The sequence below is a fragment of the Narcine bancroftii genome, chromosome 5 (assembly GCF_036971445.1).
Source record: "Narcine bancroftii isolate sNarBan1 chromosome 5, sNarBan1.hap1, whole genome shotgun sequence".
NCBI classification, from domain to species: domain Eukaryota; kingdom Metazoa; phylum Chordata; class Chondrichthyes; order Torpediniformes; family Narcinidae; genus Narcine; species Narcine bancroftii.
The window spans coordinates 32,360,138-32,386,419 of NC_091473.1; the positions used below are offsets into that span (position 1 = coordinate 32,360,138).

Here is a 26,282-nt window from a genome sequence, read left to right on the forward strand (position 1 = left end):
CCTTATAATTAGGCATGATTAATTTTGTTCAAATATAAGATCATAATACCATGATCAGGTTTAGGGCAGATCTATCATCTCTTGATGTGTCATGATGTCACCGGTTGAAGGTATAACAGTCGTAACCCAGGGGATGGCTCTTTGCAAGTGTAAATGCATGCAGTGTCCCAGTTAAGAATGGTTAAGTGTGAACAACAAAAAATGCCATTCCTGAACGGCTGGTTTAGTGGGATGCAAATGTAAAAGATGATTGACTATAATGCATATTCTTAAAATTCTCCCAAGGACTTTGCAATTCAAGCCAATGAGTGTGCAGCTAAAGTAGTATCTTACGTCTTCCTATTTATCTGTGTAAATGCACCAGGTGCAAGACAAATTGGTTAAAATGACAGTAATTGAGAAATACTGGGCATTTATAATATCCTGTAATGGGACTGCAGTCTCATTACACGTCTCCTGAAACCCTTTGGGATCAGTTGAAAACGGCCATACTGCAATCCACTGAAGAGGTACTGGGCTTCTCCTCCAGGAAAAACAAGGACTGGTTTGACAAAAACAACCAGGAAATCCAGGAGCTGCTGGCAAAGAAGTGAGCTGCCCACCAGGCTTATCTTGCAAAGCCTTCCTGGCCAGAGAAAAAACTAGCCTTCCGTCTCGCATGCAGCCATCTTCAGCGCATCTCCGGGAGATCCAAAATGAGTGGTGGACTAGCCTCGCCAAACGAACTCAGCTTAGCGCCGACATTGGCGACTTCAGGGGTTTTTATGAGACACTAAATGCTGTGTACGGCCCCTCACCCCAAGTCCAAAGCCCTCTGTGCAGCTCAGACAGCGAAATCCTCCTCAGTGACAAGATCTCCATCCTCAATCGATGGTCAGAACACTTTCAATCTCTTTTCAGTGCCAACTGCTCAGTCCAAGAATCCGCCCTGCTCCAGCTCCCTGAACAGCCCTTGAGTCTAGAGCTGGATGAGGTCCTTACCCGGGAAGAGACATATAAGGCACTGAACAACTGAAAAGTGGCAAAGCAGCAGGTATGGATGGAATCCCCCCAGAGGTCTGGAAGGCTGGCGGCAAAACTCTGCATACCAAATTGCATGAGTTTTTCATGCTCTGCTGGGACCAAGGAAAGCTGCCTCAGGACCTTCGTGATGCATCATCATCACCCTGTACAAAAACAAAGGCGAGATATCAGACTGCTCAAATTACAGGGGAATCACGCTGCTCTCCATTGCAGGCAAAATCTTCGCTAGGATTCTCCTTAAAAGTCTAATACCTAGTGTTGCCGAAAATGTCCTCCCAGAATCACAGTGTGGCTTTCGCGCAAACAGAGGAACTACTGACATGGTCTTTGCCCTCAGACAGCTCCAAGAAAAGTGCAGAGAACAAAACAAAGGACTCCGCATCACATTTGTTGACCTCACCAAAGCCTTCGACACCGTGAGCAGAAAAGGGCTTTGGCAAATACTAGAGCGCCTAGCATGCCGTCCCCCAAGTTCCTCAACGTGGTTATCCAACTGCACGAAAACCAACAAGGTCGGGTCAAATACAGCAATGAGCTCTCCGAACCCTTCTCCATTGACAATGGCGTGAAGCAAGGCTGCGACCTCGCACCAACCCTCTTTACTATCTTCTTCAGCATGATGCTGAAACAAGCCATGAAAAACCTCAACAATGAAGACGCTGTTACATCCGGTACCGCACAGATGGCAGTCTCTTCAATCTGAGGCGCCTGCAAGCTCACACCAAGACACAAGAGCAACTTGTCCGTGAACAACTCTTTGCAGACGATGCCGCTTTAGTTGCCCATTCAGAGACAGCTCTCCAGCGCATGACGTCCTGTTTTGCGGAAACTGCCAAAATGTTTGGCCTGGAAGTCAGCCCGAAGAAAACTGAGGTCCTCCATTAGCCAGCTCCCCACCATGACTACCAGCCCCCCCACATCTCCTTTGGGCACACAGAACTCAAAACGGTCAACCAGTTTACCTACCTCAGCTGCACCATTTCATCTGATGCAAGGATCGACAACGAGATAGACAACAGACTTGCCAAGGCAAATAGCGCCTTTGGAAGACTACACAAAAGAGTCTGGAAAAACAACCACCTAAAGAAGCACACAAAGATCAGCGTGTACAGAGCCGTTGTCATACCCACGCTCCTGTTTGGCTCCGAATCATGGGTCCTCTACCGGCATCATCTACGGCTCCTAGAACGCTTCCATCAGCGTTGTCTCCACTCCATCTTCAACATTCATTGGAGTGACTTCATCACCAACATCGAAGTGCCCGAGCTGGCAGAGTCCGCAAGCATCGAATCCACACTGCTGAAGACCCAACTGCGCTGAGTGGGTCACGTCTCCAGAATGGAGGACCATCGCCTTCCCAAGATCGTGTTATATGGCGAGCTCTCCACTGGCCACCATGACAGAGGTGCACCAAAGAAGAGGTACAAGGACTGCCTAAAGAAATCTCTTGGTGCCTGCCACATTGACCACCGCCAGTGGGCTGATATCGCCTCCAACCGTGCATCTTGGCGCCTCACAGTTTGGCGGGCAGCAACCTCCTTTGAAGAATACCGCAGAGCCCACCTCACTAACAAAAGACAAAGGAGGAAAAACTCAACACTCAACCCCAACCAACCAATTTTCCCTTGCAACCACTGCAACCATGCCTGCCTGTCCCGCATCGGATTTGTCAGTCACCAACGAGCCTGCAGCAGATGTGGACATACCCCTCCGTAAATCTTTTGTCCACGAAGCCAAGCCAAAGAAGAAGAATGGGACTGCAATGATACATTAATACAATCCTTTTGCAAAATGAATGGCATCCTGAAGGGCTCCAACTTTTCAAATCTCCGCTGTAAATTTGTGCTCACATTTGTTCATAGCTGACCTTTAGAACAGCCTTCAATTTCTGAAGGGGACACTTGTGCAAAACATTCGCATTGAACCATATCAATCACTGTAAGAACTGTAGAATGCTACAGCACAGAAAATAATCCTTCACCCCATCATGTCTGTACCAAACTATTTTCCCACTAAGTTCCATTAACCTACACAAGGACAATGGCCCTCCACACCTCTCCCATCGATACACCAATCCAAATTTCTCATAGAAGTCCAAATTTAATATGCGTGCACCACTTCTGCTGGTAGCTTATTTCATGGTCTCACCAACATCTGAAAAAGTTCCTGCTAATGTTCCCAGTAAAAGTTTCACTTTTTATCATTGATCCAGGTTCTCTCATTCTTCATGACTCACTCAATCTCCGTGGAATAAGTCAACTTGAATTTACCTTTTTTATACCCCTCATAATTTTGTACATCTCTAACAATCTCTCTTCATTGTCCAACATTCCAGGGGATAAAGTCCTAATCTATTCAACTTTTCCCTACAACTCGCCTCCTCACCTCCTGACAACATCCTTATAAACTTTCTCTGCACTCTTTCAATCTGATTGATATCCTTCCTGTAGGTAGGTGACCAAAACTACACACAGTGCATCTTTACCCCATGACTTCTCAACTTCTTCTCTTCTACCCTCCCACCTGTTTCCACATGTTACTGCTTGCCTGATAGCCTATGCTCCTTCCCCTTCCTCCCTCCATTCCTCTCCTCCTTCCACCTTTTTATTCAGGCTTCTGCCTGTTTTTTTTTATATACATCTTATCCCAAATGAAGGGCCCAGGCCCAAAGCATTGGTCATACTTTACTTCCAACGGTTGCTATGTGACCTGCAGAATTTCTCCAGCACATTTGTATGTTGCACTCACACTCACACAAGACTATTTCTCCAGTATCATGCCTTACATTTTTCCAGTCCCATTGGATTACTGGTAACTTCTTTCAAGCAGCCAGATGTTGAACACATGTTAAGGTGGTCACTAAATAAATATACTGAAAATTCATAGATTTTATGCGTACTGAATAAAATGCTCACAAAACAGCAGGGACGTTCCTCCTTTGTTTTAACTTTGGTTAATATTGGGAGAAAAAACTGGAAACCGGAGAAGCATTTGTATGGTTAGACCTGCTAATGTCCTGAACCTCACAACGTAGGCAATATGTCTTTTTATAAATCAAGCCAAATTTGTATCACCTATTCAGTCACTGGTTGACTTGAGCCTTGTTCCATTTATAAACCACTTTGCTTAGATGATCTTTAACACTTCACTGCAGCCCATAAGGGTGCTAACAAAAATTTTATTTGAACAAGTATAATCACCAAATCTGTTTGGAGTGGAACACCAAGTCTGCAGATGCTGTGATTGTAGTAAAAACAAATGCTTGAGGGATCAACAGGTCTCACTGTGTCCATAGAAGATAGATATATTACCAATGTTTCAGGCCTGCTGAGTTCCTCAGGAAATGTTCTGTTTTTCTTAAAGTTTGTTTATTATAGTAGCTTGAGGGTCAAGATTCTCCCTGGTCAATGTACCTGCAGATCTGTTTCAATTGAGGAAGCAATGATTTCATCTTACTGAGCCCTTTACTGACCTTCGCACCAACAGTGAACAACAAGCTGCTGATGTTGAACTATCCTCCAATGTGGTTTTCTTGAAGGGAAAGCTCCAGAGTTGCTCTTTCTGAGTGGACAGTGCCAATAAGTCAGCCAAATATAAGATAATAATACAGAAAAATTGGACAGAACCAAGTAGTTCAAAAATTATGATTCATAAATGTGTGTCTTGCATAATACATGCATCTGGAACACACACACACCCCCCCCCCCACCAAAATTTGGCCCTTCTAGTCTGCACTGATCCAAGTACCCTCCTCTTATCCCACTTACCAGCACTTTGCCCATATCCCTCCATCCCCCTCCCATCCATCTACTCCCAACTCTTTCTTAAATGACAAAATTGACCCTGCCTCCACCACCTTTCCCGGAAGCACATTCCACACAGTAACCACTCTCTGAGTAAAGAAGTTCCCCCTCATGTTACTCCTAAACCTTTGCCCGTCAACTCTCAACCCATGACCTCTTGTATCCATCTCTCCTACTCTCCATGGGAAAAGCCTTTCCACATCAACTCTATCTATCCCTCTCATTATCTTAAATACCTCTATCAAATCTCCTCTCAGCCTTCTATGTTCCAAGGAATAAAGACCTAATTTGCTCAAGCTTTCCTTGATCCCACTGGATAATGATCAGTGGTCCTACAGTGGCCTATCTGATTAATGATATTGTCAGTGTAACTGTAAACTGTTGGGGGATGAGTGAGCTAAGTGACTAAGCTTGTCACAAGGACAGAGGCTGAGACGTACCTTGCCCTAAATCCACACAAGCATGTTTCAAGTTTACAAATAAAGCTCCTCTTTAAATGAGGTTTCAACCTTTAAATTGCATGGAGTCTTTGAAAAAGAAATAGACCATTCATTGACTTTGGTCTTTGTTCATCATGTAAACTCCACCCGCCCCACACCACAACTGCTTAATTCATCCCTCCCTTCATCATCATTGTCTTGCCCTGATCAATTCTCGGAATCAATTCAGAATCAGTATTTATTGTCACAAAATTTGTTCTTTTTGTGGGATGATTACAGTGCAAATATTGCTATAAATTTAATTTCAAAAATAAATAGTGCCAGAAAAAAGACAGTGGGTTAGTGTCTGTAATTCATTGTCCATTCAGAAATGTGGTGGCAGAGAGAAAGAATCTGTCCTCATGCTCATCTTCAGGCTCCTGTACCTTTTTACCTGATGGTAGCAGTTTGAAGAGGGCATGGCAAGGGTAGTGGGAGTCCTTGAGGTTAGAGGTTGCATTCTTAAGACACAGCTTTGATGGAGTGGAGACTGGTGCCCATGGTTTCACTAGCCGAGTTAAGAACTTTGGAGCTTTTTCCTGTCTTGTGCATTGGCATCGCCATTTTAGACAGTGATGCAACCAGACAGAATGCTGTCCACAGTGCACCTGTAGAAATTTTCAAGAGTCTTCAGAGACACACCAAATCTCCTCAAACTCCTCATGAAGCTGGTGAGGTTCCTTAGTGATTGCATTGACATGGAGGCTCCAGGACAGATCCTCAGAGATTTTGACACCCAGGAATTTGAAGTTCTTGACTCTCTCCACTGTTCACCCCTGAATGAGAGTACTCACTGGATTTCCTCCTGAAGTCCATAATCAGCTTCTTGGATTTGCTAACATTGAGTATAAGGTTGTTATTGTGACACCACTCAACTAGCTGCTTGAGCTCCCTCCAGTATATTTCCTTATTGCCATCTGTGATTCTTCTCACAACAGTGGTGTTATAGTCAAATTTGTAGACAGCATTTGAATTGGGTGTAGAGTGAATTGAGCAGCGGGTTAAGCTCGCATCCTTGAGGTGTTCCTGTATTGATTTCCCCATAGCCAATATTAGATTCTTCTGGATACTCTGGTTTCATTCCACCCTCCGAAACATATTGGGTGCAGTGGAGTGGCATGGGTTTCATGGTCTGTGCTGTATCATTAAAATAAAAAAAATAATTAGAATTAAATGATTAGTGGGATTATAATGAATATTGGGTTAATATTTCTCCTGCCTGGGGTTTCAAGAAGTAGGAGTTGCCGTCTGAATATGTGCAGTCAGTTGTTCAGGATGGAAATAAGAGGACATCTCTTCACTCAGAGCGAAAACAATATTTGGAATGAAATACGTAAGAGAGCTCTGGAGGCTCAGTCACTTTATATTGTTAGACATTAAGGGAATCAAGGATTTGGGGGGGGTTAGTCACTGAGATACCGGAGTAGCTGTGGTAGTTTATTGGTAAACAGGCAGGAGGGACTTTTCTGTTTCTGAGATTTGATCTGGTAAGTTAGAAAGGCACAATTAGAGGGCTAATTTTCATTTCTTTAAACTTGAATGATTTAAGTTTGCGACTGTTTCTGTTACATTACATTGCTAATCCAGATATGAGTTTTAATATCTTCATCCAGCCTTAACGTTTTGCATCTGCAATACAAAATTCCTCAAGGCCTCCCAATAAAAAAAGCTGTAACTCTGCAGCATATGTTGACTTGTAGTAATTTCAACATGACAAAATGTGAATGTTATAGTAAAACTAATGTAACAACAAGGGTTAAACCTGGCCATCCATTTATTGTACATTGCCTGCAAAATCGGTCCTTGGGGGGTTTTTATTAATTTGGTGCTGGCTACAGATTCAGAGCACAGATATCACACCATCTGTGCCACCAGCTGGAGATTGCGTTTCGGCAGACTTTGGAGTTCCTGCGAGCCTCCAGTTGGCAAAGTAATGAGCTGTTCATCTATCTGTACATTTTGTGCAAGGCCAGTAACTACTCAGTGTGAACAAAGATTTTATTTTGATAAAATATTGCATAATCATGGGTTGCCTATTTACAAGAATGGACTCAGGACTTAGATTTTAAGGATTGAATATACATGACCTTAACAAAAACTTCCAAGAGGAAAACAAAAACCTTACTCATGTAAGTAATTCATTGAAGCAGAAATATCCACACCTAGTCTTTTTGGTGCAGATCACAAATCTAATTTTTGTACATTTAAAAATGTCTTTTTATGGTTTGTTCAAATGGAGACTTTTTATTTCCTACTGTTCAGAATTATTTGGTGGCACTGCTCTTTTTAATGCAGACCCCCAGGAGCAAACCGGGGGTGGGGGTTGGGGGTGGGGTGGAGAAATCAACCAACTCCAGGTAAACAGGCTACCAAATTGCCTGCAACAGTGTGTGCTAACAGTTTCTCTCGCTATCAAGCAACATGCTTAGAGCAATGTAAACAGAATGTGCTGGCAATGGTCAGGCAGCATTTGTGGAAAGAGGAGCAAAATTTAAGGCACTTTTAACGCAGCTGCTGAGAAGTAGAAAATTTTCTGCTCTGCTGACGATGTAAAAATGCCTTGATGGAATTTATTTGCTAAATTCCATCCCATAATTGTTCCTCCAAGACTCCTGCACATTTTTACGGAGTGGCTGAAGTGTAAATTGGCCGCAGGCATTCCGTAAGAAACTGGGCTAATGAATACGATGCTCTCCCTCTGACAAACTCCACAGCACAGGAAAGCAGTGTAAAAGTGCTTAAGAAAAGTGCTTTGTAAATGACCACTGCAGAGATAAGCATGCATTTTTTTTACAAAATGTTTCCTTTATTTCTGTGTTAATGTTTCAGGTGTATGGCCTTGTTAAATGAAATGCAATGTATTTCTGCAAGTTTTTAACCAGAATAACTAATTTGTAACGTAAAATTATTTGTTAAGTACGATGACAATCTTGGAACATTGAAGAGACCATCATGCTGCCTTTGACAGTGTGCTTCCATGGGTGAGGATAGCTAAGGTTCACACATAGGCTTCACATCCATCTCTCAATCCATCCTCTTGATTGGAAATTAGGTTTTTATTTGCAGCACGGTAGAAGCTGATTTCAGCCATTTAATCCCATGCTGCCTTATTATACCCAAATTAACCTACTAACCCATACATCTTTGAAGGGTAGGAAGAACCTGGGGAAAACCCATGCAGTCTCGGGGAAAATGTACAAACTCCTTACAGGCAGTGCCGAATTCAAACCCGGGTCGCTGGTGCTGTAATAGGTTTGCACTAACTGTGCTGCCCCCTCATTTCCAGAGATTAAGAGTTCTCAATCAATATCCTTTATTAATCACACAATTTGAAATCAAACAGGATCATTTGAAGTATTTGGTCTTGACAATAATGATATCTGTACTTTCAGGTTTTGTGCAAATTGTTAGGGTTCAGGAGATGATTGGAGAAGAAAACCAAATTGTATTTGGCTACTGTTTTGCAAACAATATGTTTTGAAAGCTGTTGAATAAAATAAATGGAAATTAAGATAAGGAGGGCAGAGAAGGCTAGGCAAGTGACTGAGGACAAAAGATGCAGATCTTTGTAGCTTTTTACATAGCCATAGTGCATTAACGCACGGATGGCAGTCTCTTCAATCTGAGGTGCCTGCAAGCTCTCACCAAGACACAAGAGCAACTTGTCCGTGAACTACTCTTTGCAGACGATGCCGCTTTAGTTGCCCATTCAGAGACAGCTCTTTAGCGCTTGACGTCTTGTTTTGCGGAAACTGCCAAAATGTTTGGCCTGGAAGTCAGCCTGAAGAAAACTGAGGTCTTCCATCAGCCAGCTCCCCACCATGACTACCACATCTCCATCGGGCACACAAAACTCAAAACGGTCAACCAGTTTACCTATCTCGGCTGCACCATTTCATCGGATGCAAAGATCGACAACGAGATAGACAACAGACTCGCCAAGGCAAATAGGGCCTTTGGAAGACTACACAAGAGTCTGGAAAAACAACCAACTGAAAAACCTCACAAAGATTAGCGTATACAGAGCCGTTGTCATACCCACACTCCTGTTCGGCTCCGAATCATGGGTCCTTTACCGGCTTCACCTACGGCTCCTAGAACGCTTCCACCAGCGTTGTCTCCGATCCATCCTCAACATTAATTGGAGCGACTTCATCTCCAACATCAAAGTACTCGAGGTGGCAGAGGCCAACAGCATCGAATCCACGCTGCTGAAGATCAAACTGCGCTGGGTAGGTCACATCTCCAAAATGGAGGACCATCGCCTTCCCAAGATCGTATTATATGGCGAGCTCTCCACTGACCACTGAGACAGAGGTGCACCAAAGAAGAGGTACAAGGACTGCCTAAAGAAATCTCTTGGTGCCTGCCACATTGACCACCGCCAGTGGGCTGATATCGCCTCAAACCGAGCATTTTGGCGCCTCACAGTTCGGCGGGCAGCAACCTCCTTTGAAGAAGACCGCAGAACCCACCTCACTGTCAAAAGACAAAGGAGGAAAAACCCAACACCCAACCCCAACCAACCAATTTTCCCTTGCAACCGCTGCACCCGTGTCTGCCTGTCCCGCATCGGACTTGTCAGCCACAAACGAGCCTGCAGCTGACGTGGACATTTACCCCCTCCATAAATCTTCGTCCGCGAAGCCAAGCCAAAGAAGAAAAAAAAGAGTGCATTACAGCTAAGTATGCCCCCTTTTACCTTCGATGTTGTGCCAACCTATATACTCCTACCAAAAATAATTAAACTCTCCCTACCTCATAACCCTCTATTTTTCTTTCATCTATGTGCCTGACTTAGAGTCTCTTAAATGTCCCTATTGTTCCAACCTCCACTCCCCCTGCAAGGTATTCCAGGCACTCACAATTCTCTGTCTTAAAAAAGAAAGAAAAAACAGCTTTCCCACTGATATCTCCACTCAGCTTTCCTCCCTTCACATTATACAAATATCCTTTGGTGTTTGCTACTTCTGCCCTGGGAAAAAAGTACCGGCTGTCTATCAATGCCTCTCAGAATCTTGTAGGCCTCTACGAAGTCACTTCTCATCCTTCTTTGCTCCAAAGAAAAAAGTCATACCTTTGCTAACCTTGCCTCATAAGACTCATTTTAATCCAGGAAAAAATCCTGGTAAATCTCCTCTGCACCCTTTCCATAATTTCCACATCCCTCCTGTAATGACGTGACCAGAACTGAACACAATATTCTGTGATCTCACCAGAGATGTAGAGAGTTGAAACATGACCTCTCCACTTTTGAACTCAATCACCTATCAATGAAGCTCAGCATCCCATAAGCCGCCTTAATTATTCTATCAACCTGGAGAGATCTATGGATGTGGACCCCAAGGCCCTTCGGTTCTTCCACACTGTTAAGTATCCGACCATTAACCCTGCACTCAGCCTTCAGGTTTTTGCTGTTGGAAAGGAAGACTGCCTGTATTGCCTAACACTTCTCTCTGCTGATATCATGGAGCTAGAGCTGGTCCAACCATCTTGGATAGCCAAAGTTTCTTGACTGAAAAGAGGCAAACTCTAAATATCTAAATACCGCAATGATTAGTGGTATTTAAAATCTGAAATAAAAGCCTGGAGCATGACTCCAAATGAACAGCACAGAAACAACTTTATTTAAATATATTTTGAAATGTTTGTTTCATCATAATCTGCAATAATAAAATAGAGAAAGACTGAGCGAGGAATCTGCATAGAATACAAAGGGCTTGTTGATTCTCCAGTCTCAAGCTCAATTTGTATTGTGTGCAGGGTCAGCAAATGTAATCAAACCCGATGCAATTTGGGCTGACAACAAATAGCAAATGAGTCCAGGATGGCATGTTGCCTTCTATATGCTACAATCAAGGCCTGCTCTAGGACACTGTGAGAGGGGTGGGTTAATGTCCATGTTGCTACCAATGCTAGGAGAATGAATGAGGTTCTGAAATGTGAATTGAGGGAGCTAGGTAACTATTTAAAGAGTAGAACCTCACAGGTTGTAATTGTTTGAATGATTCCAATGCTATACAAGAATAGGACAGATAAATGCATGGCTTAAGTGATGTGCTTTAGGTTATTGGTTTGTTGGGGAAGGTGGGATCTGTACAATCAAGATGGATTGCACCCAAACTGGGTTGGGACCAATAGCTTTGCATGCTTAACTCTCGCACATGCGCCAACAAAACTCCAATATGTGAACCCACTGCACTTGCTCCAACCGAAGGCTCATGCTTGCGCATAGAAATCAAGATGGCCGTGCCCAGTCTATGGACCCTGGGATGCCAACTAACAAAGTAAGTATACATATTTTGACTCTTGCATGCCTGGTATCCCTGTTGTATTTTGTCAAATACAACATAAGTAACATAAATTTTATATTTTTTTTTATTTTTTTTTAATTTGGTCGTACTTGCAAATGGACAAAAGTAGCATAGGTTGCAAGTCAGGGAGTACCTGTATCGCTGATCAGGTATAGGGAATATCAGTGGGTAACACTTTGGAGATTGATAATGAAAAAGGTAGGCCAGGAATGCGAGTCTTAATGGGATAATTTTAAATTAAGACAAGACCAGGAAAGTTAATTGGGAACATCCATTCCAGGAAAGGGTACAGCTGTGCATTAGGAAAGTTCAGGGGAGCATGTTCCTTTAAAGGGTGCAACCTGAGGATTAACAAGTAGAAGAAACATGAGAGATATTGAGGGTTGGATAAAGAGAGGGATAAAAGTAAGTACTTGAGGTATATGGAATACAGACAAGAGTAATAAAAAAGTGTAAGGAAAGTAAAAAAGGAAACTTTAGAGGGCTAAGAGAGATGATGAAACCTCACAGGCAGACAGGACTAAGGAAGGCATGTATATTTATGGGCAAAAGAATAACCAGAGAAAGTGTAGGGCCTATGAGGGACAATGGGAAATCTGTGCATGGTCAGAAGTTATAGGTGAGGACCCTGCATGAGCACTCTTCATCAATAGTCACAAAGGGAATAAACTTTGTAGTTGGGGGATTCAGGGATGGGAAAGATGAGATTTAAGTGCAGGCCCCCTTAACTAGAGAGGAGATGTTCAATTTCCCTCAAGCTGAAAGGTGAACAAATCTCCAGACTGATATGGTGGCAAAGTAAGAAATTGTCGGAGGTTTGGTTGAGATTTTTCATTTTTACTGGCCACAAGTGAGGTACTAGGTGACTGAAGGAGAACTAATGTGGTCCCCTTTTCAATTACTGCAGCAGGGAAAAGTTTGGTCATGACAGTCCTGCGAGCCTAATGTCAGTGGTAGGGATGTTATCTGAAAAAAAATAATGTGCGAAAGGACGAATGGTCAATTGGGAAGGCAGGAACTAATCAGAGATTAGACCAAACTAATTCATTTTTTTGGGCAGGTAATTAAATGTATCAATCAGAGCAGTAAATATGATTTATATGGACTTTTTCAAGGTCCCACATGGTTGACTGATCTAAAAGAAATCAGGAGAAGTTGGTAAATGGTCGCCAAAATTGGAGACCAAGATTATGGGAGATGGTTGTTTTTGTGATTTGGATGCTTGAGACTAGTACTATTTTACAAGAACTTGTGCTTGGTTAATGTTTGCTTTTAATATGCGTGAATTATTGGATGTGAATGCAGGAGGCATAATCAGTGAATTTGTAGAAGACATGAAAATTGCAGTTGTTTATAATATGGAGGATAGTTTTGGGCTACAGGGTAATAATAGGCAGATAAATTGCAAATAGAGTTAAGATTGATGTGAGGTTATTCATTTTGGAAGTACTATTGAGGTTATGACACATCATGAATAGTCAGGCCCTACAGCAATGGGTCCTTGATCTCCAACTCCAAAGATCCTTGAAAGGCAAAACAGGTAGATAATGTGATTGAGAAGGCAAATGGGTTACATGTCTTAGTTGGTTTGGGCATTGAGTATAAGAGCAGAGAGATTATGTCCCATCTATATATTTAAAAAAAAACATTTGTCAATCACAGTTGGAACTATCGTTTGCAGTTCTGGACACCACACTGAATGCAAGGTGTGACAGCATTGGAGATGGTGCAGAGGAGATTTACTAGATTGTTACATCAGATGCAGTGTGCAACTCGAGGAGACAGCAGGGAGGGAAGGTCTGCTTTCTCTGTAGTGGAAGAGGTTAAAAAGATATATGATTGGGATTTATAAAATTGAGAGGTATAGGTAGGGTATACTGCAGCAAATCCCTCCACATATTAGTGGTGGTTAAAATTGGATGACAGAGGATAAGGAGCAAGTGATTTAAAGGGCACCTGAAGAAAGCCTTTTTCACCCAGAGAGTGGTGAGTATTGTTAGGTCTGCTTTGTTCATGAATGAGTGAGACAAACACCAGACTGAGTCGAAATCAGGGTTCTTTGTTCTTTATTACCGGATTGTAACACTTGCAACTAACCATGTTAGTCGGAGAATGCATTCTGCCGTTATCAGCAAAATGGTGATTTTTTATACCCTTGGATACGTGCTTAGAACATCATCATATCATTACTTGTCCAATGACTAAAACTGTTGCTATCCTTTCCCTGCTAGCTTCCTGCCTCTCAATCCATCAATGTCTCTCTTATCTTGTAAGTACAAGGATGCATTCACATCTTGTTACAGCCCTGCCCAGGGTAACTCCTTACACATTCCCATCTCATGATGTTTTACCTTACAGTATCTGGAATGTGATGCCTGAGAGAGTGGTGGAAGCAGAATCACTGATAGTATTGACAATGCATCTAGATGAGCTCAAGAGCCACCCTGTCATTTAAAAAAAACTATGCACCAAACACTGGAAGATGGGCCAAATGGTCTGTTTGTTTGCTGTGTGAATCTATAACTGAAGCACAATGTAAGAATGCAATAAAGGATGAAAATGGGAGGATTTGGAGAAAATGGTACTCTAGACAGAAGCATGTGGCCCATTGATTTGTACAGAGAGATTGTAGCCTTTTGTAAAAAGACAGAAACATGGCAGACCTTTACCAAACCCATTTCAGCTTGCACTCGAGAGATTTTCCATGGCTTTGATAAACCTTCGCTTTTAACAGAATTATTAAACGGTGGACACAATTCCTGGTGCTAGTCAGTTTTGAAAGTAATTAAACTCAAAACAGAATTACACTTTTTTTTTGCACTATCAAGGCTAACTTCCTGATTAAAATATTCCCAGAAAGATTTCTTTCTCAAAACTGCAGCAACGGAAGAAGAAAGCTAAATTACAGCATGAAAGAATAAAATCCTTTGAGTAACTTGTAGCCACAGTACAAGTTTCCACTGACTTGAGTCTGTCACAGTTTACAGAAAGTCATCAGGCATTTCTTTGGAAATAATTTCACCAGAAAAAAAGGAATCTTTTGAACTTTTTTTTAAAAACAGCTGAAAGGAGGCATATTCAAGGTTCAGGAAGCTAAAATAGATAGATCCCTGGAGGAATAAAAGGAGTTTGCAAAGAGCTCACTCAGGGCATTAGGAAGCCAAAAGGGGCTGTGTAATGTCCTTGGTGAACAGGATTAAAGAGAATCCTAAAGTTGATACTTGCATTTTTCTTTAATGACAAGGGAGAGGATGCAACCACTCAGTCAAAGGAGGGAATTTATGCATTGACTCAGAAGAAGTGAGTGAGGTACTAAATCAGTATTCACCAAGGAAAAGAACACAGAGAATACATATGTGCTCGAGCATTTTGAAATCAAGAGAAAGATGACATTGGATCTTTTCAAGAGCATTAAGTTGGATAAGTCCCCAGGGGCTACTGGGATCGATCCTCAGGTTTTAGGACCAGCAAGGGGCTCAGTGACCGAAGGACCCACACAGGCTTTGGGCTTTGGTTTCCTCCCACTGTTCAAAATATACCAGGGGTTTTAGGTCAGTTGGGTGTAATTGGGCAGCAATTGGTAATGATTCGGTCTCCCAGTAAATTGGCTCATGGTAACCAGGTATCGGAACTGGGATTCAAGAGGGTACTGAGGGCACCAAAAGGCCTCAGTCACCGAATGCTTTCTGATCTTGTTGGAGGTTTGGATCTGGAGCTCGGGTCGCCAACAGTTTGTACTGGAGTCTGTATGACTCCAGAGGCTGAGGGAGCACTGGAGGAAAATCCATGGACGCTTGGTGACTCTGAAGGGACTCTCTTTTGTTTTTCCTTCTCCTATTGTTAGGGTGATGGGCAATGTTCATGCTGACTCTTTGTTTGTCTTACAGCAGACAAAAAAAATGCATAACATGTACATTACATTTTAATGTAGTATTATGTGATAATTTTTTTTTGATAATTTGTGATAATTTTTTTTCAACAAATGCAAAAGGATATTGATCAGTTATAGATATGAGCAGAGAAATGGCAGATATAATATAATCTGGACAGTGTGAGGTGTTGCATGTGGGAAGTCAAATGTAAGGGAAATGTGCAGCTAATGACAGAACTCTTGAAGAGCACTGATGGGATCAAGTTCATGGATCCTTGAAAATAGCCGTGCAAGTAGGTGTGGCGGGAAAGAAGGTATAAGGTATGCTTGGCTTCACTGGGAGGGCATTGAGTATAAAAGTTATGAAGTGATGTTGCAGTTATAGAAAACTTTGGTTAGGCCACACTTGGAGTACTATGTGCAATTCTCATTGTGCCATTACAGGAAGGATATGGAGACTTTGGAAAGGGTACAGAAGAGATTTATCAAAACTTTTCCTGTATTAGAGGGTATGGGGAGAGGTTGGACAAATGATGAACTGATAGAGGTTTATAAAATTATGAAAAGCATTGGTTGTGTGGACACTCAGAATCTCTTTTAATTGAAGATGTGCATTGAAGGTGAATGTGTGTGTGTGGGGGGGGGGGGGGAAGAGTGTAAAGGAGATATACAAGACAAGATTTTTTTTCCTAGAGAAAGGTAGGTGCCTGGAATTGTGGGTGCAGTAGAGTGGGAGTGCTGCAGATGTGAGAGTAGTGTTTGAGGCGTCTAGACAGAAATGTGGAGAATAAAGGGGTATGTATAGGGTGTAAGCAGCAAGGATTCATTTTCAATTGGACAGGATGTTTGGTACAGACACATGGGACAAAGACCCTCTTTCTGTGTTATATTTTATGTTCTGCATTGAAAATCTAAAGAAAACCAAAACAAAATTCTGCAAATGTTCAGCAAGGCAGGCAGCCTCTTTGGAGAGAAGAATTTTAATTTTTTTCAGGTAAATGACACATCATAAAGTTCAATTGTAGAATTTGCCTCAATTTGATTAAGGAGTATAGAAATTTTATATAGTGTCATCAAGGGCTTAGTAGTGGCGAGGGTCAAGAACTTCAAATTCCTGGGTATCAACATCTCCAAGGGTCTGTCCTGGATCCTCCATGTTGATGCAATCTCAAAGAAGGCTCTTCAGTGGCTATAGTTTGATGTGCTTGAGGAGATGTGGTATTGTCACTGAAGACTCACAAAATCTTCCACAGGTGTACGGTGGAGAGCATACTGACTGGTTGAATCACTCGGCCTTTTCACATTGCCATATGCAAGTGGGTTAATCAAGCAATTTACCCAGTTACCTACCAGGGAATCGTGCGGTGTGAACATGTCGAACTGGGCAGGGCTGGTCAAACTCAACTGAGCTCCGAGACCCGTGTTTGGGGTGGGGGGGGGGGGGGGGGTACTCTCGGAGCCCAGCGAGTTCACCTGCCAATCACCTTCTGGCAGTGTAAAACTACAAATAACTTGCCAAGTAAGCTTCATGACTTCAGCTCCTACGTGCATGCATCACATAGGCGTCTGTGAATATATGGACCGTTGACAATTATGTTTACACAGTTGCCTGCTTTGTAACTGAGGCACAGCTTTGCAAGTCTGGCATCCATAAATCCATCCCGTTCACCATTACAACTGTGCTATTCGACTTCTGGTGGAACTTCCTGTGAGTGCATGATGCATCATTTGTGACATCATCTCTGCCGATTTACCAGGTAAGTAAGGCTGCGGTGTGAAAGGCCTGGGAGGTGCATCCCTCCTGAGAACTTCACATGGGTCCAAGGAGGGACCCTAGATTCGGGTGTGAAAAAGCCTACCGTCTGGTATGGAGGTGCCAACTCTCAGGACAAGAGAAGACTCGAGAGGGTTGTTGACTCATCCTGTGACATCACAGGCATCAGACTCCACTCCATCGAGCACACCTACATGAGGAGGTGTCTTAAAAAAGCCGTCTCTATCCTCAAAGACCCCCCCCCCCCTAATCACCCAGCCCATGCCCCCTTCACTCTGCTGCCATCAGGAAAAAGGTCCGGAGCCTGAAGATGAGCATTCAGTGGTACAAGTTCGGCTTCTTCCATCATTTCAAAATTAAGTCATAGTTCCTGGGACTCAGAATATCAAAGAAGTTAGTAATCCTCAATCCTGAAGGACTTTCTACATTCTCTCTGTGACCTTGTAGGTTTCTCCCATGTGCTCCAGTTTTCTTCCACATCCTGATGACTTGCAGGTGCATGAGAATAAAAATTAGATTAATGTAGTATTGGTGTGAATGGATGGTTACTTGACAGCACTGACTTTTGTGGGCCAAAGGGCCTCTTTCTTTGTTGTATCTCAATATGACTCAAAAAGGTGGAACCACAGCAGTTTATCCAAATATCATTAGGGATACATTTTTTTTCTCCAAACACCAGACTTTTCCCATTCACTTCCCACACCCCCTCCCATGCTGGCCCTGAGAGCACTTTAAGGTCAAATTTATTATCATGCAATTGTACAAGGTACAACTTGATGAAACAGTCTTTGCAGGACCTCAGTGCACATCCACACATACAAATTATACACCTTTGGCTTGGCTTCGCGGACGAAGATTTATGGAGGGGGTAAATGTCCACGTCAGCTGCAGGCTCGTTGGTGGCTGACAAGTCCGATGCGGGACAGGCAGACACGGTTGCAGCGGTTGCAGGGGAAAATTGGTTGGTTGGGGTTGGGTGTTGGGTTTTTCCTCCTTTGCCTTTTGTCGGTGAGGTGGGCTCTGCGGTCTTCTTCAAAGGAGGTTGCTGCCCGCCAAACTGTGAGACGCCAAGATGCACGGTTTGAGGCGATATCAGCCCACTGGCGGTGGTCAATGTGGCAGGCACCAAGAGATTTCTTTAGGCAGTCCTTGTACCTTTTCTTTGGTGCACCTCTGTCACGGTGGCCAGTGGAGAGCTCGCCATATAACACGATCTTGGGAAGGCGATGGTCCTCCATTCTGGAGACGTGACCCACCCAGCGCAGCTGGATCTTCAGCAGTGTGGACTCGATGCTGTCGACCTCTGCCATCTCGAGTACTTCGACTCCTGTTCGGCTCCGAATCATGGGTCCTCTACCGGCATCACCTACGGCTCCTAGAACGCTTCCACCAGCGTTGTCTCCGCTCCATCCTCAACATTCATTGGAGCGCTTTCAAATTATACATATGCAGTACATATATACATATACAAAAAGTAAATAAATATTTTCTAATTAATAGTTGTTTCAGGGTTTGTATGAGCAGTTGATTCAGTTATTCAGAAGTCTCACTCCCCTTGAGGGGGGTTGGGGGGAAAGCTGCTTCTCAGCCTGGTGGTTCTGGCTTTGATACTCCTGTATCTCTTTCCCAACAGGAGTAGCTGGAAGATGCTGCAAGCAGAATCCTCAACAATTTGCAAGGCCTCTTCAAAAAATGATCCCGGTAGATCATGTCGATGATGGGGGGTGGGTGGGGGGGGGAGAGATACAGGACGGTGTGGTGGAAGGAGATATCCCAATGACCTCTCTGCTGCTCTTATGATCCTGTGGGTTGACCTCTGATCCAATGCTTTGCAGCTTCCTATTTTACAGATTATTGGTTTTATTCTTCAAAATGACACACTTGGCCTCGGGTGCTCCTGTACCACATACTAAACCTGTCATCAAAAATGTCATTCCCGGTGGGAAGAACTTTTTTTCTAAATGATCAATTTTAAGAAGTTACACTTTGTATTCATTGGGGAGGGGGTTACTTTTGTTGGGTGGCTGGAGCAGGCAAAGGAAAGTTTCATCTGCTTTCAACAGTGATGGAAGGGTTGTTGCCCTCCTGAGCAACTCGGGTGTACCTGTCCCAGGGTGCTGCAGTTCCTTGGTCAACCTGTTTAACTGTCGGAAAGCAAAAATCAACTCTGAGTGGATGGGATAAGATGAACTTTAAATTTACTGATCTCTTCAATTTCCTCAATTTTCTGCTGTCCACATCTGAATTCGTGGGCTTGGTGACTTGTTACGTAATCAGTGTGAGACTGGTTATTTGAGAGCTGCAAAATGAAGGCTATTAGAAGTCGATCAGGAGAGAGCCACTCTCTTGAATTTAAATGACACTGAAACTAAACCAGCATAAAATGCTCATCAACACCTTTCACAAGTCATTGCCTTTCAGATCAAAATCTGGGTGTGATAACATCTGCTTCCTCAAAATAGGAAGCATGTTCCTTAATGTTACAAGAGAGACCAAGTGTTGGATATCTACAAGAAAAATATTTATTTGTAAGCTGGATCCCATTTTATAAGAATAATTGGATTCTTTTGTGAAATTTGTGGGTGAATATTATTTTACAAAACCCTATGAAATTGGTCAGAATTCCCTTCCTCTGAGAATATTTGCATCTTTAACCAAATGACATTTTGTCACAATAGATCATTTTCTCAACAGGGCTTCACAAAATACTGATTGGCAGCACCATCTGTGCTGCATTACAGGGCATTTGGAAAGAAAGGCACGATGGATCCATTCAATTTATTGAAAGGTTGTCAGTCATAGTAATTTAATAAAACTCTAAACAGATCTTAATAAAACAGCTACCATTAGTAAAAGGTGATATTTTCAATCCATTCTTTCAAATGATGGTGTTGTTGGCTGGCTAACAGCACTTTGTTTTGGACTGGGTTTCCAGTTGTGCAGTGGGAGGAGTTGAATTTTGTTTCAAATCTGGTTGGCTTTCAGAGAAAATGTCTCATTTCCACTAGAGATTTCCGAAACAGATTTACAGCTGAGAGGGCTTCGAGCCAAGGCCAATATGTACTCTGTTAAAAGATCTTTGTGCAACTTTCTTCAGGAAAATGCAGGGTGTAGTGGCAAGGGGAATGTTTTTTTTCCCCAGTCAGTTCAGGAAACTTGAGTCCAGAACAACAGCAAAAAAAAAATTAACCCTCAATCTATTTGTCACCAGGACCAGCTCTTGCCCAAGTGTATACAGTAATTGGGCCTGCCACCAATTAATCTCTGAACTATTCAACTGCATTTATGATGCTAACTATAGACATGCAAAACACTCTACTGCAATTAAGAACTGACTGCTCTGATAGGGGAGCCCCTCGTATGTATTGTTCTGTACTTATGCAGTCTTATTACTTGTTCAGATACAGCAATCGGACTTTCAAAACTGGCTTCCTTAATAATTAGTATAAGTGGTTCAAGATGATTCACTAAGAAATATTTGCCTGTTTGTGTACATCTGTCAGAGGGAATAGTCAGAGACGGTTAAGCTTGGAAAAACTTCACAATAAATTTTCCTGTGAAGGCAGTTTTGCTCCAGCCAGGGCCATGGATTCTTTATCGTCAGCAGGAAGGAAATTAGGAAGCAAGCACAAAATTTGATTGCAGCACATACTGGCAGTTGTGGAGGTTTGAAGAGATTTTAGTCTGTGTTAGCAGTGGACTAAACGGTGCGGGAGTTTCTCGTGGTGACTCTGCCACGCAAGTCATTGGCCCAGCTTCAAGCAAAGCTGGGGCATGCTTTGGAGTCTGCCCAGGAAGTGCACTGAAAGGAAAGTTTGTTTAGGATCTGACCTGTTCCTTTATATCTCCTTGCTCTTTGCTTCGTGAATGAGTATAAACCGATGTAATCCTGCATCTGAACAACCCAGGGGTCTCCCCCACCCCCCCCCCCAAATCTGGGTTTAATTAACTGACTCTATCCTGAAAGAGGACTTTTTTGTTTTAAAAATGGCTTCAACTTTCATGTGTGGAATGGAAGATCTGCTTTTTAGTGGCAGTCGATTTCTATGGACTTTGACAGTAACAACTTTAAGGAGGTGGTATACTGAGAAGTTGCAAGCTTGTCAGCAAATGCTAAGGACTTGGTGTGGACTGCGTGATGTTTACCAGGTAAAAATAACTACCCGCATTCTTGTGCATGAGGATGTGCATTCAGATGATTCACAGGCTAAGCTGATTTTCTTTTAGTATAACTAGGATTTTGTAAAACCAAATCATAATTTAAATGAGTGCCTGCTTAGAAAGTTGCATTGGCAGTTCATGCAGTGGAACATGTGGATGATCACTTAATTTTTCACTGAAATAATTTTAGTTTTATCTTGTGAAGATGAATGTGACTGTAATTAACTGGTCATCCCTCCAGTTGCCACTTTAAAATCCTACTAGAAACTGCCAAGAGCATGAGAGTGAATGATAGCTGCAAGCAAGAGACCAAAAAAAAAGACGATTGCGTAGATCTTGCGATATTTTGAATTGAAGTCCAAGTTGTATCACGACATGGAGTTGATGATAATCTTAATGTATTGTAACCACTGCTGCACTTCAATTTGGATGATAATTACATTTGACCCAAAACTTGAATAATACTTTGGTGAAAACTTTAATTTGAATGCAATTGGCTAAAGATTTTTACTGATTAGTAAATTATTTCCATTGAATCAGCTTGCTGAAATGTTCTTTGTTTCACAGTGATAGGAAAAAAATATTGTCGGGGAGGTGTTGATTGATCGGCTTACTAAGATCATGATCAGGTGTTCACTGTGAAAGTGGAAGAAATTATCGAGCAAAGATCTTGATAGACTATATAGCAAATGAGAAGGAATATAGGAGCAGACCAAAACCAAGTGACCTACTTCTCCCTTTTGGCTGGTGAATGATGTGTGACCCATAAAGATCCAAATGGAGGGAAAGAGGTTACATTTTAAAAATCAGGTGAAACAAATAATGCGTGTGAAAGATCCTTTTAGATTTGCCCAATGCATCAACCTTTTCAGAACGTTGAAGTGTTTTGGCCTTCTTGCTACTTGTGCTGTGGGTCTTATCGCCTTTCCCATATTTTGTCCAAGTGCAGTTTCTTCATCTGTAAATCTTGCTGATAAATATGTGCAAGGTATTCAGGAAGAATCTCACCTTTTTGAGAGTTGTTTTCATCCCCTATCCAACATAGGCTGCTGAATCAAGATCAGGAGTAGAAACTTTGAAATCACCCTCAAGCTAGATTAACGATCTTGTCACGCTGAGGTTGGTTGACTTTTACAGTGGGGTACCCAGTCTGTATGCACCAGAATTACACTGTGTGATATGTCGTGGGATCATCTTATCTGATCTATCATGTTGATCTTGAACAAATGATACCTACACCTTTATGAGGAGGAATCTAATAATCCAAGAAAGTGGCCCCACTACCTTCTCAAGGTGATTAGAGAAGAACAATACTGTAAATCTGAACATACTGCTGACGGACATTCTGAATAATGAACACAAACACCACACTAAATTAGTAGATTGTCTACAGGTCTGAGAATTAAAGTTCACCCTGTAAATGAGCCTGGAAGGAAATTTCAACTCTCCAGTTAATGCTTGAATTTTGCTGTGTGGCTTGCGCCACACATTGGTCAGGGATGCACAAATTACATCAAAATGTATTTAGCAAATTTAAAAAAAAATTTTTTTGAGACGTGTAGCTTGGTAGCAGGTCCTTCTGACCCATAAGCCTGTGCTGCCAAAATACCCCAATTAATCTATCATCCCCATACACATTGAAGAATGGGAGGAAGCCAAAGAACCTGGAGCAAACCCATGTAGACTCAGGGAGAACGTACAAACACCTTACAGACAATGCCCGATTTGAACCCCAGTCATGGCTGCTGTACTGGGCATCTGGATGAAATGACAAGGCAATTGTCTGAATGCACACAAGTCTCACTGAGGGGATGACTATTTTAAAATGTAACCCTTAGCATGGCAGGCATTCACAGGAATAAGGGCAGACCTGGCTTCAGTCAATCAGTTAAGTGATCCTCAGCGAAGTTCTCAGAACTTGCGAAAGGGAAACAATGCACGGCAGGATCCTCCCTAGCTCCTAACCCTCTGCCCCGTTCTTCTGAAACGATAAGGGCCTATCTCCAGCCCCTGAGGCCCCACAAGTCTAGATGGAGAGAAAACTCCAGGCATATTCCAAGGATTTTGCTTCATGATTTTTGTGTGGACAGATGGCTTTTCTTTCAACAAATCCAGGGTCTCATTGCATTGATTCCTCATTGAAGTCACCAGCAGTGTCTTTGCTCACCTTTGCCAAAGTGGAGAACTTGAAGATTCATGAACACTTTTTAATGAGTGGCCTGTGGGATCCTTGAGATTTTTGAAAAAGCACCAGCCCCTGATGCAAAATCTTGCACATTCCCAGCGGGGTCCAAGGTGTGAAATATGAAATTGTGCCTCTTTGCAAAGCACTATCACCAACACTGATGCCATGTCAAGGAAATTCCACCACCAACTGGATGTTCTAATTACAGCTTCCTCCAAGCTAATTATCCCTTCATTCCTGTGCAGCCTTCAGCTCACTTTCTAGCAAAGCCTTTGACAAAACACTGCACAGTAGATTGAATAGGACAGGCAATTGAACACAAAATCTGTTTGATGGTAAGAGAAGGAAGGATGGTGGTGGAGGGTTGTTTCAGACTGGAGGCATGTAATGTGGTGTGCCACAGAGATCAATGCTGGGTCCAGTCTAGTTTGACATTTTCAGTAACAATTGGGATGAGCATGCAGGTGCCATAGTTAGTAAGTTTGCTGATGAGACTAAAACTGGAGGTATAGCATGAAATGAGGAAGGTTATCAAAGTTTACAATAGGATTTAAGATGACATTAAGCCGGTGGGACAAGAAGTGGCAGATGGAGTTTAATTCCGATAATTTGGCAAGATACGAAACTTTGATTCCCTTTTACATCCTATGGGTGTTGCTTGACTGGCTGGTTTTTTTTCCAGCACTTTTGTGTACAAGACTCTCAAGTAAATAGCAGGGCATTGTGGTGTGTTGTAGTACAAAGAGGGTTAGGGGTACAGGTGCATGATTCCCTAAAAGTGGTGACATAGGTAGACAGGTCTGTGAAGAAAGCTTTTGGGATACTTGTTTTCATTGGTCAGAGCATTAAGTACATGATGTCATATTACAGCTGAATAAGACAGCAAGGCCAATGCTGTGTTTAATTCTGGTTCTCTTTCTCTAGGAAGGATATCGTTAATTGCAAAATATAGGGGGGAATGTTCATAAGGATATTACTGGGATGGGAGAGCCTGAGAATAGGCTGAATAGTGACTTTTTCCCAGGAGCGATGGAGCCTTGTAAAAGGAATACCGAATCATGAGGGGAAAAGACTTTAGTCTAAAACTAATATTCATAGATATAAGGTGAGAAACAGAGAACATTTAAAAGGGGTCTCAGAGCAACCTGTTTCCACACAGAAGAGTTATGAAAGCACTTCAGACAAACACGCAAATCCATCATATTTGTCTTTAACTCTCACTGGTTCAGGAAGCAGCCAAAATGTTGAAGGATGCATCCCACCCAGGTCACACTCTCTTCCCCCACCTACTGTAAAGATGCCTGATTTTGAAAATGTGTGCCTTCAGATACAAGTACAGTTTCTTTCCTACTGTTATCAGGCTCTTGAACTGACCTCTCATTGGAAAAAGATTGCTTTGTATTGTTTACTTTTCTATTTAACACTGCATGCTGCACTTTTGGTATTATATTTACCACTATTCCCGGTAAACTGCATCTCAGTACAATAAACAATTCCATTCATCGTCAACTCCTCAGCCAATATTCAAATTGATGGTTCCACGAACTTTGCAGAATCGATACCCTGTTAAAATTTCCAAGCTATTGTTACCATTCATCTTGGCCGTCTTAACCTGACTGAACCAAGCACCGTGTTTGGTTAATTCAGCCATCCCCTTGCCCATTATTAGCTGAAGAGTACACATAAGCAAAAGTCTTCATTTCACTCAGAATCACAGCATGTGATACAGATTTTGTAAAAAATATGAAGACCGGTTTGAGTGATCCCTGACATAAATAAAATGTCAATTGTCTTCTAAATATCCATTTAATTCTAACTCGTTGCATCTAACATTGAAAACTAAAAAAACAGGCACTAATTCCTCAAAACACGATTTTGAGGTGTAAAAGAAGCCTCTCTTCTGGCATCGCACAATAGGGATGCAATTAGAAGATATCTGCAAATTATATTCTTATTTCAATCCAAGAAATGATTGTAAATTCAAATTCATCACTGTGACCTTCATTTCAATAATGAGCATTTTGCCTTGAATGAAAAGGTAAAAAGAACTGATATTGGCAATTCTCTTTGGATTGTAAATCATTTGGAATAACTGCATTTTTGACTTTCCCATGTCTCCCCATGAGTTTATATTCATTTTTCAGTTTAGAAATCCACCATGATCTAATTTATTGCGACATAAGTTGACTCTAAGACATCATTCATATCATGTCCAATCAGTTTTCACTGTGCACTCAAAGTATCTGTCATTCTAAATCCCACCTCCCTTTGACATGCATCATGGCTGGCAGAGATGGACAGCAGTGTAGTCGCTCTTTCCTGCAAAAGGAAGGAGTGACTACATTCAAAAAGGAAAAATGGGGAATTTGTTCCTTTTCTCCATCTAATAAAATATTAATTTCTATTTTCCTGATAGTAAATCCAATTTTATTTTCATTATTTATTCAAGAAAAAGTATTGGAAATATACAGAAAATGCAGCATCTTATAAATAATATAGCTACTGGTAATTCTGTCACAGTGAGAAAGTGTGTTAATCTGTGTCATAAGAAATACATCTGCATGGGAATTGGACTCTATGAATCCCATTATTGTGTGCAGTGTATTTTGTTGTTAAGAAATTTATTACTAATATGTATATAAAATTACAAGAGACTGTAAAGAGAAAAAGAT

General features: G+C 42.1%; 1 protein-coding gene across 3 annotated transcripts in view; it reads left to right on the plus strand.

Moving 5' to 3' along the window:
- The window catches only part of frmd4bb (FERM domain containing 4Bb), a 335,203-nt gene that overhangs the window by 114,157 nt on the left and 194,764 nt on the right, over nt 1–26,282 (plus strand). Inside the window, exon 1 of one of the 3 annotated variants that reach the window (XM_069937081.1) lies at nt 21,020–21,413. The exons of the other annotated variants lie outside the window; for them this stretch is intronic. Coding sequence (XP_069793182.1) covers nt 21,252–21,413 — 162 coding nt within the window. The 5' untranslated portion in view covers nt 21,020–21,251. Of the gene's footprint in view, nt 1–21,019; nt 21,414–26,282 lie in introns of those variants that run through there. 3 annotated transcript variants of the gene reach the window in all.